This window comes from Aphelocoma coerulescens, chromosome 5 (assembly GCF_041296385.1).
Source record: "Aphelocoma coerulescens isolate FSJ_1873_10779 chromosome 5, UR_Acoe_1.0, whole genome shotgun sequence".
Taxonomy (NCBI): domain Eukaryota; kingdom Metazoa; phylum Chordata; class Aves; order Passeriformes; family Corvidae; genus Aphelocoma; species Aphelocoma coerulescens.
In genome coordinates this window covers 15599556-15615937 of record NC_091019.1, presented here as the reverse complement: position 1 = coordinate 15615937, position 16382 = coordinate 15599556, and the positions used below count along the sequence as shown (strand labels likewise).

The 16382-nt window shown below is 41.5% G+C and overlaps 1 protein-coding gene across 1 annotated transcript in view; it reads right to left on the bottom strand.

Moving 5' to 3' along the window:
* Window positions 1–13874, bottom strand: part of LOC138111095 (uncharacterized) — a 29957-nt gene extending 16083 nt beyond the window's left edge. The window contains exon 1 of the mRNA XM_069016309.1: window positions 13616–13874. Within this exon, the coding sequence (XP_068872410.1) occupies window positions 13616–13874 (259 nt within the window). The remainder of the gene's footprint in view (window positions 1–13615) is intronic.
* Window positions 13875–16382: the final 2508 nt, after the last annotated feature.

Here is a 16382-nt window from a genome sequence, read left to right as displayed (position 1 = left end):
CACTTATTTTAAAATCAATTATTTGCATGCCCACGCAGTATTTTTGCATTAATGGAAACCAAAAGAGAAGCCACCACTGGTTTTCCATGAGCTCTACATTTACTAAAAGTTTTGCAAAAATTTGGTCTGTAAAGAAAAGATCCCAAATTAAACAGAACTAGCTCAAGAAAGAAGAGACAAGTAAAGTGTGCAGAAGCACATCAAGAAGATAGAAATGAGATAAACATTTTACTTTCCTCAAAACCAGCAATGAAAATATTCTGAAAATTAACATACTTTTGTGGATCTTCGTGGCCGCATTTACTATCCTTTCAATATCTTTGTCAATATTAAAGGGTTTTAAGTCCAGAGGACGCGGTATCACTCCATCTTTCTTCAAATCTGAGACTGCTAATGAAAGACCTTGTAAAAGTTATGTGGAGTTTGTATTGGCAAAGGATTACAGAGATACCTTTCCAGAGCTTAGCAGTAGCTCATGAATTGTCCATTGATGCAGGCAAAGGAAGCCAGAGAATCCAAATATCACTCCACATTCTACAACTTGTTTTTTTTCTCATGGGCTGCTGTTTCCAGCAAATTGCTCCACTTCTCAGTGATAAAGAAAAATGATTTAAAAGCCACTTGATCTGTGTTGTCTCCATTCAAAAAAAATCTAATCTGATTTATTGTTCCTCAAATGGCTGAAACACTACTTGGCTTAATGTCATTAAAAACCTGATATCGGCACCCAGCCCTAATAAAAGCATCAGGAACATGGTAGTAACCTACCCATAGAAGGAAAATGAAGCTGTCATTTTTCAATATAATTAAACCTGGTTTCAAAAATCCAAAGGTCTGTAATATGAATTACACTAATTACTTCTTGTGGTTTAAACATTGATTCCAATGTTAAATTTAATGGACTTAATGGATGTTGCTTTTCCCATCAGACTGGTGGCCGATGTTTGTCTTGTTTCTTGACCACTTATGGATTTCTGTTGACCCTTTAAATGTATTACGATCGGCAGCCTGCTCATTCTTCGTGCATGAGAGTACTACTATTACTTTCCATGGATAATCCCAGCTTCCATGTAACCTGTCTCTCGGAGTTATTTTTGGCAGCCAAAAGCATACATACCCCAGGAAACAGAAAAAGAGATCATTGGACTGAATTTTCAGAAATGTGCAAGCAATTAATTTTGCCTGGGCAGTATGCGAAATCCAAACAAACATTAGGAAATAGCAAAACGTGCAAAAATTCACAGAGCAGAAGTGCTGCTGTTCACTGCACACCAGTCCCCTTCCTGCATTTCTTCATTGCTGAGCAGAGTCAAAACAGAGAAGCAGGGATGCTGAACCCAGCTCTGAACTCCAACTGGTGCTGGAATCAGAAGCTGCTGGAATCCATGGAAAAAACCTTTGGAACCAGGTTCCCTCTTGAACTTTCTGCTTACCCGGAAAACACCAAAAGGAGTGCTCGGGTTGAACAAATAAGAAATACATTGCAAATAATAAACTGTGGGCTTTCTGTTGACTTAATGACAGAACCCCCACAGATTTCAAGGAGAGTCAGATGAGATACATTTCGTGTGTGATCAACGGGAGAAAAGGACCAGCTCTGTACTTGGGCTCGCACCCAAGAGACACCCTGAGAGGGTAACGTTTGATGCTTTGGTTCTCTTCAGGAGCTGGAATTAATCAATGTTGTGTCCAGGCAAGATGATGTGGCTTGTTCCACTGTTAAGAACACAAACAAAGCCCGAGTTCCTTGGATCACAGAGCGTGCCTTCATAGGAATTTTTAAGGTTCTGCTTGGGAGAGAAAGCCTAATCCTGAAGATTCAGGTGTAAATAACAGGGAGTGCTGGTTTCTTCATATTCTGGGAAACAAGGCCATTTTCAAATAAGCCCATAAATAAAGAACTTGTGAGAGAATTTTCAAAGTACCTCGTGTTGAAAATCTTGTTCTCCTAATATATCACAGTTGCTGAAGGCATCCTAGGCTAAGGTTGAAACAGCAGAATGCTTGTTTTCCCACCAAGCTGTTTTTACATTTGTTTTCCACAGACAAGGGAACATTGGTGCCAAAAAGGAATCAGTACCCTGAGATATTTGCACCATTTCTTCTTCTGCAGCAGAAACTCTAGATGCTACATGAGAGGTAGTTGGTAAGAAAGGAAGAGAAGTGTACAAATATTTGTCCATCAGGACACCTACAACTGCAGTGGAGACAAGTAGATGAGTTTGCTACAACCAAAGAATTGCCATTTGTAGCTCAGGACAACAGAATTATTACACATTTATCTACAGCAGTCTTGTTACAGTGGTGATGCCAAGGGGGAATCATCATTCAGCAAAATGACCTTCCTCTTTCTCTCTGTTTGTGGTACATTCCTGAACAAACTTGTGCTGCTGTATTTGTCACTGGCTGTGCCTGAAACTGTAACTGGTATGACTTTTAAAAGAATAACATTAGCACTGGGGAATCCTGCCAGCACCTAAATGACTATTTCTATCCAGGGCCTAAAACATCTGTGCATAAGTAAGAAATATATATAATCCATATGTGGATTGAAAGATTTGACAGAGTCAAAACATACAGCTCTAGGAAAACCTTGTTATGCTAAGGGCCAAGTAATCAGCACGTATAAACTTGCATGATTTCACTGACACCAGCGATGCTCTGCTGATTCACATCAGCTGAGGAGCCTCGTCTCATAAGTATGTTTTTTCTTCCTGTATGGGAATTCACTCAGCCCAGAATTAAAGAGTATAACATAATCCCCAAAGAAAAGGGAGAAGATTTTGGAGAGGTAATTTAATTCTTTCAATTTAGGAATTCAAGTCAAATTAGAACACACTGAGGATTTCCTACTCAAATCCTACTCAATAGGGAAAACTTTTTCTACATGTTTAAAAAAAGCCTTTGGACTGAACTGCCAGCACTGGCCTCCTGGCCAAGGTCTAATAAGAGGAGACAGAGCATGACCTATTATGTCTCAGAGTTTGACTGAATGGAGACTTTTGGCAGGTGTGTACTGGCATGTGCAGCTCCTATGTAAACTCTGCAGTTTTATGATTGCATTAAACCTTTTTATAGCCAGAAGATATTTGAGTTTGTAACATGTGCCTTTCCAGACCAGATAATAATGGAATTCTTGATTATTTTCTATCTCAATATTAAGATGCAAAGGTGACAGGTTAACAAATCCTTCTCCTTTCCAAGGTAACTCTGTAAGAAAATAATTAAGCAAATGAAGTAGCTGGAGAAAATGGTTCTCTAGTCATCATTACTAGTCACAATCCAAAGTCAAACATACCCAGCCATCAAAATTTCTCTCTGTTTTGACATTGGATGATGAAGATATGTTGGTCTCATTACTCACTGAACTTTCCTCTCTTCCTTTCTAGCAAGTATTGACTCCTGCCACCACGTTTCTTTTTAGAACTACTCAGGTTTCTGAGCAAATCATGCACTTCCATAGCTTTAACCTTCCTCTTTCCCACCTCAGATGTACATGTTTTAACCAGCCCATGGACTTGCCTGGAGTCTTTTCTCTGGGAAGACAGGAGCCCCTCATCCCTGCAAGGTCCCCCACAGACCCTCAGGGCAGCACTGCAGGTACTCATGACCATCTCTTCATAGGTGCATCCAATTTCCATATTACTTCCTCCCCAATAAAACTGCAGGCAGGTGCCCTAGGAAAGGGATGCTTGAGCATTCAGTTAAACCCACCCCTGAAGTAAAATACATCCGATGAAATTATGCTGTTTGCTTTGAGAGAGCTTTGGGAGGACAGAAATCTGATGTGCTCACAACTAATGGGTACAGGGCAGGCAGCTGAAGTGGGGCCCAGGAAATGCTGTGGCAGGACTCCCAGCCCTGCCCTTTTCCCGGGAACTACTTGGAGTCGACCATGCCGCTTTCTCACTTTTGCCTTCCTGAAACAAAGTAACTAATACCATGTTCTCTCATCTCCTTGGGCATGAGGGAGGACAGATTCTTTAAAATAATGATTTTAATTCACAGCACTTAAAAATAGGCTCTTAACTCTATATGCTGGCATCTAAATAAAAGCAGCCTGACTTTGAGAGGTGCTAAGCATTTGCACCTCCTAGCAATGTGTACACGAGCTGTTTTAAAGATCTCCAAAGATACAGATTTTCTTCCCTGCCAATACCATTTCTCTCTCCTTCAATATAATTTTATAGGCCATCCATTTTGACATTACATCAAATTAACACTAAAAACACACCTACCACTTTGGATAGAGCTTTTGAGAACTCACTCTTCCCAACGCACGAGGCAGGGTGCCTACTTTGTGTTACAGACAAGTTCACATTTAACTTCGAACATTTGCACAAGTCATGGAGAATTCATTTTGACTTCTGTGTTGTCCTGAACAATGACATTTTCCTGAATCTGGGACAAAGAAAGTCATTGGAAAAGCGGTGACAGCAGAATAGATCATGTTTATGCAGTTTAGCAGGGGCATCTGTTTCTCTAAATGAGACCCCAAAAGAAAAATAATAACCAAGAAAAAAAATTCATTCAGTAAGATTTGAAAAAAATAAAACCAACCAAAACCAGAAAAATTTCTCCTGGCTCCTCCAGACAAATTAGCCTATGGAGTCAGGAATGCTAAAGAAAAGGGAGCATTGCTGTGAATTTGTCTGAGCTTTTATATCTCTTCCATTAGGTAATTTTCAAGTAGTGTTGATTTAGCAGTTTCAATTTCATTCAGAAGAGGCTAAACAACGTCAGATGTTAAAGTCTTCCTTTCAGGTTTGCTTTACAATTCACTATTGCTCTTTCTACTCTTAAGCCTGTGCTCCGATATATACCCAGTTATACATTCCTTATTAAAAATGTACAATGTTTCAGAAAATTGAAATAGTTTTCAAAATTGTCCCCTATTGGTAATTCTGCATTTGATTGTCAAAAATGTTAATCTTTTCTCAGGCCTGAAATTATGAGCCAGCTTTATTGGTCAAAGGCCATAATAATTTGAGCTCTTATTTTATAAACTCATTTCTGCCGAGTGATATCCTGATAGGAGCAAGAATAATAAATCACAAACATGTCCCCCAAGATTGCATTGTAAATGTCAAACTAGACAGGAAATTGTAATTAAAGAAAGGAAATTGCTACAAAGAAGCACTTGATTTTAAAATGAGCTAAGCACAGAATTTTCTAAGCATTTAATTATAGACCAATTTCAACTGACTGCTTTGCTTTTGCAGTCATATTTCTTATTATAACTCTTCTACATAATAACCAAATTTCCGTGCTTACACTGGTCAGGAGCATTACTACATAACACTGCATAAGCACAAGGATTACCAACTTCACGGGGACCATTATCACGTTTTAGTGTGATGGACAGCAATATCAGAATTTTAAATCAGTGACAATCTGATTTTAACTCAGCAACCAAGTGGATATCTTTTCATAACAACAACTGCACCTTTTGGCACCTCACTCTTAAACAAGCAGCAGGACCAGTTCTGAAACACCTGGACTGACAAACGCCTGGATGAGTGAATAATGTGGTCAGGGACAGACACTCTGCCATCACAAAAAAAGTCCCTCTGATCCACGAAGGCTACTGTGGTTCCTATCAATCCAGACAGAGCCTTTTGGTGACATAAAAAAAGGTGCTATTCACTTCCTCTCCAACACATATAAGACAGAAAAGAGAGGATTTAGGGAGGAGAACAATATGTTCTAGTAATACTAATCTAGCAAACCCCTTAAATATATGGGTTGTTGTGCACTGAGCAACTCAGGGCAGCCTTTTTGAGCCCTAAATTCTGCTATTGACCCTTTGTTTTTTACTGATCTTCTGTTTCAAGAGAGTTAACAGGCCTTAAAACCCCTTCTTTCCATCTTCCCAGCCAGACCCAGGAGTTAATCCTCATCTTCCCAACCATCTTTTTCTGCTTCTTGTCAATACCACAGTGGTATAAGTGGTAAGACTGAAGTGCACAGTTCTCTTTTTCTTTAGCATAGCCTAAAACTTTATTGGAAGTAAAATATACTACATAGCAGCACACTGTATCTTTTTTGATTTGAAAAGACAGATATGCAGAAAAACTTTTCTACAAGACTGAAGCTGGAGAAAATCCTGTTACAGTGAATCCTCATTAGAACCTAGCAAAATTCACTGAATACTCGACACTGCATATTTCCAACTAGTAAGGAATAAATCAAGATGCAGATGGGATCATTTGCACCCATAAGCTGACTGCAATGGAAATATTATGCTGCTGCAGGAGCAAGATGGAATTGGATAAAGCCTAGTCAACTGGCAAATACTTACCAACCACAGAATTTACTTGTTGCCTTGTGAATCAATATAATGACCTAGAATTTAACTACTCAAACATTTAGGAGAGCAAGGTTAATAGAAGCATTCTGATCTTTTACTTTCCTAGGGAATAAAACCCATTAGACTGGATGAAAACAGTGTCACAACAGAAACAGCATTTTCTTCAAAGTGTGGATATGTAATTGTAGGGTAATGTAGTCATTATTTGGCACACGGTGTAAAGACCTCTCAAGTAGGTTACATTCTTAAGTATAACATGCAAAGGAACACAATCTGTGTGTCTGATAAAATAGATGTCCTGCTGTCCAGCAGAGCTTACTTTCAGGTTTCATCAGCAACCAGAAGTCAGGTGGAATGAGTGGACACAGAGAAACTGCTCATCTCAAAGGGAAAATTACGCTAGTTTGGCTGGAAAGAAGTGTAAAGAAATGGAGCCCATCAAAAAGATGTGTCTTGGCAAGAGAACTTACAAAAAATAAAAATCAGTGTGAAAAAAGCAGCAAATGTTTTGAGGTTGCTTTCGTTGGGAAGAACTATTGAATTCAAACTAAATAAAGATGTTGTAGGTCAAGTACTGTGCATCATCTGTGGGATTGGATTGTATGAAAAGGAGAGACTGAAGCCTCTGTGAACAGGTAGGTGCTAAAAGAATAGGATAAAAGTGAGAGGAACCAAAAAATGAAGAGTAATTCATTGTGCAAATCTGTGTGGATGATGATATAGATGGAGAAGACCAAAGGGTCCCATAAGGAAGCAGAACCTTTGAAGAAAAGATTCCTCGGAGGGATGGGAAACCAAAACGGAAGAATGAAGCCGTGGATGTACAGAAACAAAAAAAGAACAGGTCCTATCCTTTGGTAAGGTGTGCAGCAAAAAGGCCATATTTGCCATGGTGGCAGCCAGCAGGGCACATGGCTGGGTCAGCAGGAATGACAGGCTGTGAGTGAGCAAACCCACCCTTTGCTGGAGGCAGTACATTGCTCACACGCTGAATCCAAATATCAGCATAACACATCAAACAGCGAGTGGATGCAGGTGCCACAAAACTTCCTTTTGGGGCAGGGTGAATACATATGTATCTATTTCCATTGTGCATGATGTGAAGCAAGAGCAACTGCAGAGGAGCTGAGGGAAAGGAGGATGGAGATGACGCTGTGATTGAATAAACAGCACAGAAAATAATCATGCCTAATAAAATATGCTCTTACCAGAGCACCTGGAGAATTCTCCTGCTTTATACAGAGTTTTCTTCATTATTTCCTGTTTCTGTTTTCCTTCATGGTTATGGCTTTTCCACAGAAGTGGCATTACCAACACTATGCTTAAATCCTCTCAAGTTAGTTTGAAATGCAGAAGAGAGTGGCAATTTTTGAAAAATCATAAATGGAGCTTCTTAGAATTACTGAATTGCTTTGTAGAGCATTTTATTACCAGCAGAGAAAGGCTGCCCTGGCCAGGCTGTAGCCTGTGTTGAACAGGGTTCAGTCACACTACGGGATGGTGCCAGCATTAGGGTCTGGGTGCTGATAAGATTAGGGCCAACGGTTGGATGTTGCTTCAGATAAGGCTTCCCTCAGCTAAACCCACAATTTTTGCCACCTCATCTAATTGCTATTACTTTTTTCCTTATGCATTTCTCATTTCCCCTCTACTTGCATTTATTTTTTATATCTTCCTGTGGTAAATTCGACCTAAGTCTCCCTTTATAATTTTTTTTCTGGGAGGTCATTACATGTGCTTAACTAGAGCGATACTGTGCATGCAACAATCTCACTGCTTACTAGCAGTGACAGCAGGGCTTAAAGCAGGCATGAGCAGTGCTGGGGATGGCAAGCAGGGGAATTTTGGCTGGTGCTGGGGGCTGATGGGGATTCACAGTGACCAAAAAGGGGCTTTTCCAAGGGCAAGAGCCTCACCTCTTGTACTCCAGCACCAGCCACCCTATGCAGCTCTGCTACCTGATAAGCATCTTGTCTCTTTGGAAAGCAATATATCCTGATTACTGGTGAGCTTCTAGTGGCACGGACAAATTTATTTTGGGAAAAAGAAATACAGTCTGGCATCCCACTCTTGAAAGGCTACTCACCTCACGCAAGGTTTCCATAACAGTAAGGTCAGGAAAGCAACACATCTCTTTGACAGGAAGATAGCACAATACATTTTCTGGCTCTATTACACCGTCTCCATGCAATCTGGACACGGCACTTCATGACTCGTTTGCCTCAGTTTCTCATTTATAAAAATGAAGAGAGAAATCCTTCTCACCTGTTTGGGCTCTGAGCTCCTGGGTACAGGCACAGGCTCAGATGAGGTTTTACAGCACACAGCCCAGCAGGAGCTATGTCTTACTAAAGGCCTTCTTCCATTTTAATACAAACTGGAAACTTGTGTTACTGAAACACTATTTACATTTGTCACAGTACTCATTAAGTTGTTAGAAATATCAGGTGAGACTATTAGTTACAAAATTTGCAACCAGCACCTTAATAGCAATATATATCAAAAGGGGGAGACGTTTAAAATGTCTCCCAAGCACTTCAGGAGGAACTCTGTTTCTGCTACCCACATGGAGCACTCTCACTCCCTCCCATTTCCAGGGTGTTGGATGTGCTGCTATCACCACACAAACACATATTTATATTTCAGCTTTAAAAAATGGCTTTTTTTTATAACCTGCAGTCTTAGGTACTTGCCATCAGGAAAGCACGCTCGCAGGGGAAGGATCCCAAATTACCTGGCAGGTATGGCTAACACAGCCCAGGGAATTATTAGTAGCAGCAGATTGTTGTGAATGTGCAGAATCAAGGCAGAGACACAGTAACATATAAAATGTCTATGTACACACACACACACATGAAATGAGGGCATTTAAAAAGCCAGTGCAACAGCAAAGCTTCTTCCAGTGCACAGGGAAGGGAATTGCTTTGTTTATTGCCATCAGTGCCCCTGTGAATCACAACCCATATCATTGGAGCAGATGAAAGGCCACAGCTTTAATTCCTCAGGAAAGTCCCACATCAGAACAGTCAAAATTTCAGACAAAGCAGAAATTCCAACAAATGAAAATATCTAACTATATCAAAGAAACTTCTTAGGATATAGTCCCAGGGCTTCCTTTCAACCAAACACTTTATATCCCATGAAAGCACTTCAGCCTTACAAAAATTAAACATAATGATCATTTTACAAACATCATGATCAAATCAGCTTGTTCCCACAATTTTTTTAGGCTGCTAAATCTCTATTTTCCATCATGAAGGCTGTAGTGCTCTGTCACTTGTCAAATGCTGTGTGTCACAAAAATATCTTAAAACCCATTTTGCCTTTCCTGCACTCCTTTTCTTTTTTAATCAATAGCAGAAATAATCAAATTGGTGATCAAGGCCTGGCCTTGAGTAATAGTTCCAGTAAAAAAATAGGGTAAAATTTTGTGTTAAAGCATCAGTTCAAACCACAGAGAGATAAGACCCAGGATAGACAGTTGGGATAGACAAGTCCATAGATTTTGTAGACAAAATGCTGAAATCACACAGAAGGAAATGCTGTCTTATGAGAGGCTTGTGGGATTTAGATAATGGGGAGAAATTCTTTACTGTGAGGGTGGTGAGGCACTGGCACAGGTTGCCCATAGAATCTGTGGATGTCCCATCCCTGGAAGCGTTCAAGGCCAGGTTGGATGGAACTCTGAGCAACCTGGTTGAATTAAAGGTGTCCCTGCCCATGGCAGGGGGTTGGAATAAGATGATGTTTAAGGTCCCTTCCAACCCAAACCATTCTATGATTCTCTTATTTATCCAGGATCCCCCAGGAAGCAGGAGCATAACCAGCAGACTCATTAATGCCAACCTAAGCTACTGAATAACCCTTATTGTTTTGCTTCTATTACTTTTATCCAGGACATGTCTTTATTCTGTGAGTTAAAGTCTCCAGATCCACAGGCTGGAAAGTCACATCACTGTGCTCAGGGGGACATGGGCATAATTGTCATCTGGGCCGTCACTGGGGTGGAATGTGTCGTGTGTGTCTCCTTTCTTAGGGGGGGATAGTTTTTTCTGCTGTCCTATTTGAGCATGAAATGGCACAAAATCCAGAGGATCCCAAGCCTGTAAGGGAAATCACAGTCAGGGTACAGAGAAGCTATCTCAGGTCTTGAGAGTTCTTTTTCACAAAGCTACTGAGCCCAACTAGACATGAAAAAAAATCTTGGAGATGATGCTGCCTACATATGCCATAAACAGATGTAGAGTTGGATTTTTTCCACATAGCATGAACATTTAAAGCTCAGTAGAGGCAGGATATGCAAACAAAGAGAGAAGCTTTGTGTATTCAGTCATACATTGACTTATAAAACTCAAGCTGATGGGTCATAAAAATATTTGAAGATGTTTACATGAAAATTTTCACTTTGCTTGCAGCAGTTTCAGCAGCATATTCTCCCAATAGACTATTATTAAGGCAACCTCTTTTTCAATGAGCTGCAAAATGACAGTGGCCAATTCTAGAAGATCTAGGCTGGTTGCACAGTGTGAGAAGGCTTCATAATTACTGCTCGCTGGTGCTTTCTGCACAGAGTAAAGAGGATTTTGGTATACTTTCTGGCCATAGTAGTAAATAGGATGGCCAAGCCAGTGTTTCCCACCTACATGTCCTCACCCTGTGACAATCAAGCAGCAGAAGAGTCCTCATTACTGCCACAGCCTTTCTTCCCTCCTCAGGAGTCCCTGTAAGGGCACTTCAGTTTCTCAGAGAGCACAAAAGCTGTGCAGCTAAACAAGAATCAAAATGACCATTTTGAGAAAAATCCCAATTTCTCATTTTCTGTTGATTCCAAACATGAATGAAGAATCAGAAATGTGAATTTTCCCTAGGACAGATATTTTTAGAAAATTCCCCTTTGGAGAACCCCATGAGGAGTGTGTCACACCTGATGTACACATGAGCTCGTGGGGATCCTGGCAGTGTGGGTGACAGCTCAGCCCTTGTAGGGGCTTGGAAGCCAAGGCAGCTCACAGCCCACGAGCCAGGCGGACATAGGCCATGGGGAGCTTGGGATGTGTGCAGCTGCACAACCCTAGCAGAGGGAAGGCAGCCTGTGGAGGTCATCAAGCCTCCACAAACCTTCTTTCAGTGATCCCAGGAGTTTGCCAGAGGCTGCCTGGCACGTCAGGCCTCGGCAAAGTGGGGTGGGCACATTTCCAGACCAGGGATTTTTCCCCAGAACCAGCCTTTCCTAAAGAGAACCCCTCCCCCAGAGCCCTTCTCTGAGATGCAGGCCCACAAGCACCCCACTGTGATCACAATTTCCGGGCCATTCTGCACCACCTTCTGAGCTTTCCCTCATGCTGGAAAGGGGAGCTTTTCCAAGAGGCTCAATGAGGGCCCTGGGCAACCCCACCGGGAGTCTCGTGTACCACACTGCACGGCCCAGGGCTCACAAACTCCAGCAAGAGCAAACATTCCCCCAAAACATCTCATCTACACTGAAAAATCTAAAATGAAACCTCCAGGATGGCGGCGCCAGCAGCATCCATATCACTAGATACAATCCTGACAATTCCCACAATTAATGAGCTGGGAAAATTACAGGTAAAATAAAAATGACTGTGTGAAAAAGACCTTGAAAGACATGAAACAGACAATGAGTTTTTTCTACTTTTTATTTCTCTTTCCCTCCATTCCATCACTACAGGTTTATGCATAATTGTTTGGTCAGTTTGTTCTTCCCTGAAACTTTTACTGAAATGGATTAGGTAAACCATGCTCTGAAACAGATTGAAAATGGAAAATATGTAAATATATAGCATATAACTTATAAAATTGTATATATATGTGTGTGGGTGGGTGCTGGAATAAAAAAGCGACTGTTACTTGCTGGTAGAACAACATATCAACAACTGTTGGAGCTGACTTGAAGGTTAAATATTAGGAAGGAATCCAATTTCTCTTGTCTATTCAGCTCAGCGGTGTGTTAGATTGCGGTTGGAGTGTGCTTATGGAGTGTGGGATATGAAGTAGGCTAATCAATCCCTGCTGCTTCATTCTCAGGTTCTTCTTATATCAGGTCCCTGCCCTCAGGCAGCCTTCAGCTTTCCAAAAGCCAATTCCATACAAATAAAAATTGCGACCTGCAGCTAGAGGGTGAAGCTGAGTTTCCCCCTTGTGATTAATCTCTTCTTGGGTGGCTTACAAAAAAAAAAAAAAAAAAAAAAAAAGGAGAAAAAAAAAGGAAAGGAAAAAAAAAAAGGAAAGAGAAAAACCATGCATGCTGCAGCCCTGTGAAAGAGTTTTCCTATTGAATGAGCCCAGTGCTCTGGAGCCAGCTTATCAAATGAAAGAATTCATTTTTTTTAACAGTGCCTCGTGTTGACATTGAGAAAATGAGCTATCAAACACTATGATTAAACTTCAGCTGCCATAATTGTCGTCCGAACAACTGCATGGTGGAACTGAAAAGCATTTTTTTTTAACCAGCTCTATATGGTTCACCAGTAATACTCAGTTTAAAAGGTTGTTGCTGCTAGCAAGAGAAACAAGGCTTGAAATTAACTTTTTCCAATCCATAGACAAAATTAAACATAGGTATTTGAGTCACACAAACAACAGGTAAATCAGATGTGCTTTAAATTTCATTTTGAGTCATTTTATCTGCCCAGGGGTAGCTCTAGGGTATTAAAATATCTGAGCATTTTCTTGTTTCACTGCATCTGACTGGATAGGTCCTGCTTTTTATTTTGAGAAAGGCTGACAGACAGACAAAAAGAAGCACAAGGAAGGGTGCCTTAAATACTCAATTTGGTGCAAGAGGGGGTAGATGGCAGGGAATCGAAGATTTGTGGAATGTTTTCCCCGCATCTTAAAGATTTAATATGAGGAGGGAACAATCTAAACCACAATTGCCACACTGCGGGCAATTATTGCTCAGCCTCCTTTTGGGCCTGGATTAGTGCATTCCTTAATTTGAGGCTTATGGGCATACTGAGTATTTTATATTACTAAGTATTCTATATTAATTCTCAGCAATGTTTTTACATACATCCTCAAGAGACTGTGGCTCCTCAAGGAGGCTGGAGAAGTCCTTCAGGGAGGGCTGTTAAAGGCAGGACAGCTCAGGAAGGTGACACCGCTGGTGACAGCAGCCCTCTGAAATCCTTTGGGAAATGAGCTGTTGCACAATTAAAATCTCTGCTTAAATTTGTTTTTAAAAAATCAAACATTACAGGACATGCAGTGCAGTGAACACGAAGGAAATAACGACGGGGAGTAACTGAGGGCCAGCTTAGGAGAATATAAATGAAATTTCCTTGCCACTTTTGCGAGGAGCCTCGGCGCTCCTTCCCGAAGGAAGGGTGCGCAGGACGCGGGGCGGGCTGTAAAACCGGGATGCGGCCGAGGCTGAGGATGCGGCCGGTGCCGGGTGGGAAGAGTTTGCATCCCCAGCGGTGCCGCAGCCCCTGTAAGCAGCCGTGCCACCGCTAGATGTCCGCCCCGGCCCCGCGGGGACCAGCCCGCCCTCGGCATCGCCCTCCGGCTCGCTCCTCCTCCCATCGGCTTCATATCGCATCATTTTTTGAACAGAAAGGTTCTGGTCCCCCCCACCCCTTTCCACCCCACTCTACCTACTCAAGCAGGTATTTTTGCTAAGCCAGTTATACAGCCTGATCGCCGCTCTGTTTCCTGAACATATGGGGATAACATTTTGAAATAACAATAACATTTTCATCATCTTTGGAGTCTCACACACTCTGAGCTTTACTTTATCCCTTTCCAAGAATAAAACTGATAACGTCGAGGGCTTGTTGAGGATACTCAGGGGTTGAGGCTCTTGCTTGTAAACCGATTTCATGATCTGAACAGAGCAGCTGGAGAAGCAGTGAGGTGCAAGATGACTTAGACATGGGTAAGAGTTAGCAGCTGAGGTGCAGAGACAGGAACAGCTTCCAGAAAAACAAGCTAAGCAACAGACTGAATGTTGTTGATGAAAAATAACACAGGTCTGCAAAGTTAGGTAATGGCAACTGCTCCATAAAAGAATAATAATAATAACAACAATAACAACAATAACAATAATTATAATAATAATTTTTAAAAAGAATTTTCAGGTGTAAAACTAAGAGAACTGAAGCACTCAAATCTGTTACTTCCATAAAACTTTCAACAGCTCTTTTATCAGCCTAGTTCTGGATTGTTCCCACCTGCTGGACTGCACACACTAAGTTATTATTGCAGGGTTGCTTACGCATGCTGAGCTGCATTCCCATGTTTGCTGTTTGTAGGGTCACTCAGAAAATGCTGTCTGGATCATGACTATTTTCAAGCACCCTGGGCCGCTGGAAAGGATTCATTTATCCAAAGCAACAAAAGATATTTGTGTCAGAAACAAAGATATGAAAAAGGTACTCGAAGCCAATTTCTGGGCCAAGCTGCAGACGCACTGGGCAACACATTATTCACTCATCATAAGTTTTGCAATATGAGAACAGCAAAGTTATAATCAATTAAGAAAACAGAGTCGGACACTGCAATACTCTTAGCTTAGGAAAACCAAATAAAAGATCACAGCTTGTTCAAAAAGCTTATTTTGAAATCTCAGTATAAATAAGAGGTATAAACACATATCCCTTCAGCCAGGTTTTGGGTGAACTGTTGGATCTATTTGCTGCTGTGCAGGAAGCTAAATTAGCTTTTAAGATGAGTCTTTCATAAAAGGCCTTGGAATTCTCTCTTAGAACTCATTTCCTACATTTGAAATATTTTGATTTAAAGAATCCAGTCTGTTGCTCCTGTAATAAACTTAACATTTGCAAAGAGATGAACCTAATATGGTCACTTTTAGTTGAGGACACAATTTTTAATCTTACTGTCAAGGCAATGCTATTGAGTACCACTGCAAGTGAATTCCAGGCAGTATTGGAGATGGGCTAAACACAGTGCACTTGCAGGTTGTTTTGGCTTTAGGTTGCTCTTTGACTAAAAAGAAAATGTGAGGTTTGGATTAGCTGGTGAAGAGAAAGGGAGCCCCTGGCCCCTCTGCACTTGGACACTGTTCCTGAGGACATCAGCCTGCCAGGCTTTTTCTCCAGGTGACAGAAGTGCTGGGCTTTAGCTCGCACGCATTGTGCTAAAACAGCAATAAAACTGTGACAAACTGACAAAAGCAGGTCAATTCACAGCTCAGGCTGACACCACTTTTTCAGCCCATATTGGTCGATTACCAATCAAATTTCAGGTACAGGGGAGAGAGTGGAAGAAAAAGGCAGCACTGAGACACATCAAGATACGGCAATCACGGCTCCCTTAGGGACCCAGGCAGTTCCACCTCTTCTCTCTGTTTTTTGGCAGCCTCACCACTGCAGGTATGCGTGTGATAGCTGCTGGGAGAAACCCCTGGAGGCACCCACAAACCAGGCACCCTACTGACCCCCCAAGCCAGACAGTAGTGAGCCTGCAGGGGAGATCCAGGTGCATGCTGTGAGGCTGGGAATGCCAGAACCAGGTTTCTGAGAAAACAGGAGGGCCCTGTGCTCATAACCTCCCCAGGCACCAGTTAGACTAAGGACCATTAAGATATCCCCATGCACATCAGTGCATGAGGATCTCTCACAGGTGGGGTTGCTTTTCTTTGCCATCCTTTCTCACAATCCCAAAGGAAGGCAACCACTCACACCACACAGTGTCTCTGCTTTTGAGCTGGCACGTTCACCCACTGATAGTTCTTTTTTCACTGTGTTCAAACTTTGGTTAAATTAATACTTTACAGTAAAAAGTAGAGCTAATCATATCATTGCTTCAAGAGAATAGCTGTGACTGACAACCTCTCTGAAAACACAAGCCCATGACTCAGTGCACACAACACAATTTGCGAAGGGCAGAATGAAAACTGCCTGGAAAATAACGTCAAAGTAGAAGAGGGAAAATAATACACAGGATAAGAGTATAAGAGGCAAAAAAACCCTCTTAACCCCCAAATATCATCTATTCTCCCACTACAGGTTGTTCAGAGGAAAGAAGGATGCTACATCCTCCCATTCAGATTTAACTGAATTCCTATGCATTTTTACTTTTAATGCAAATT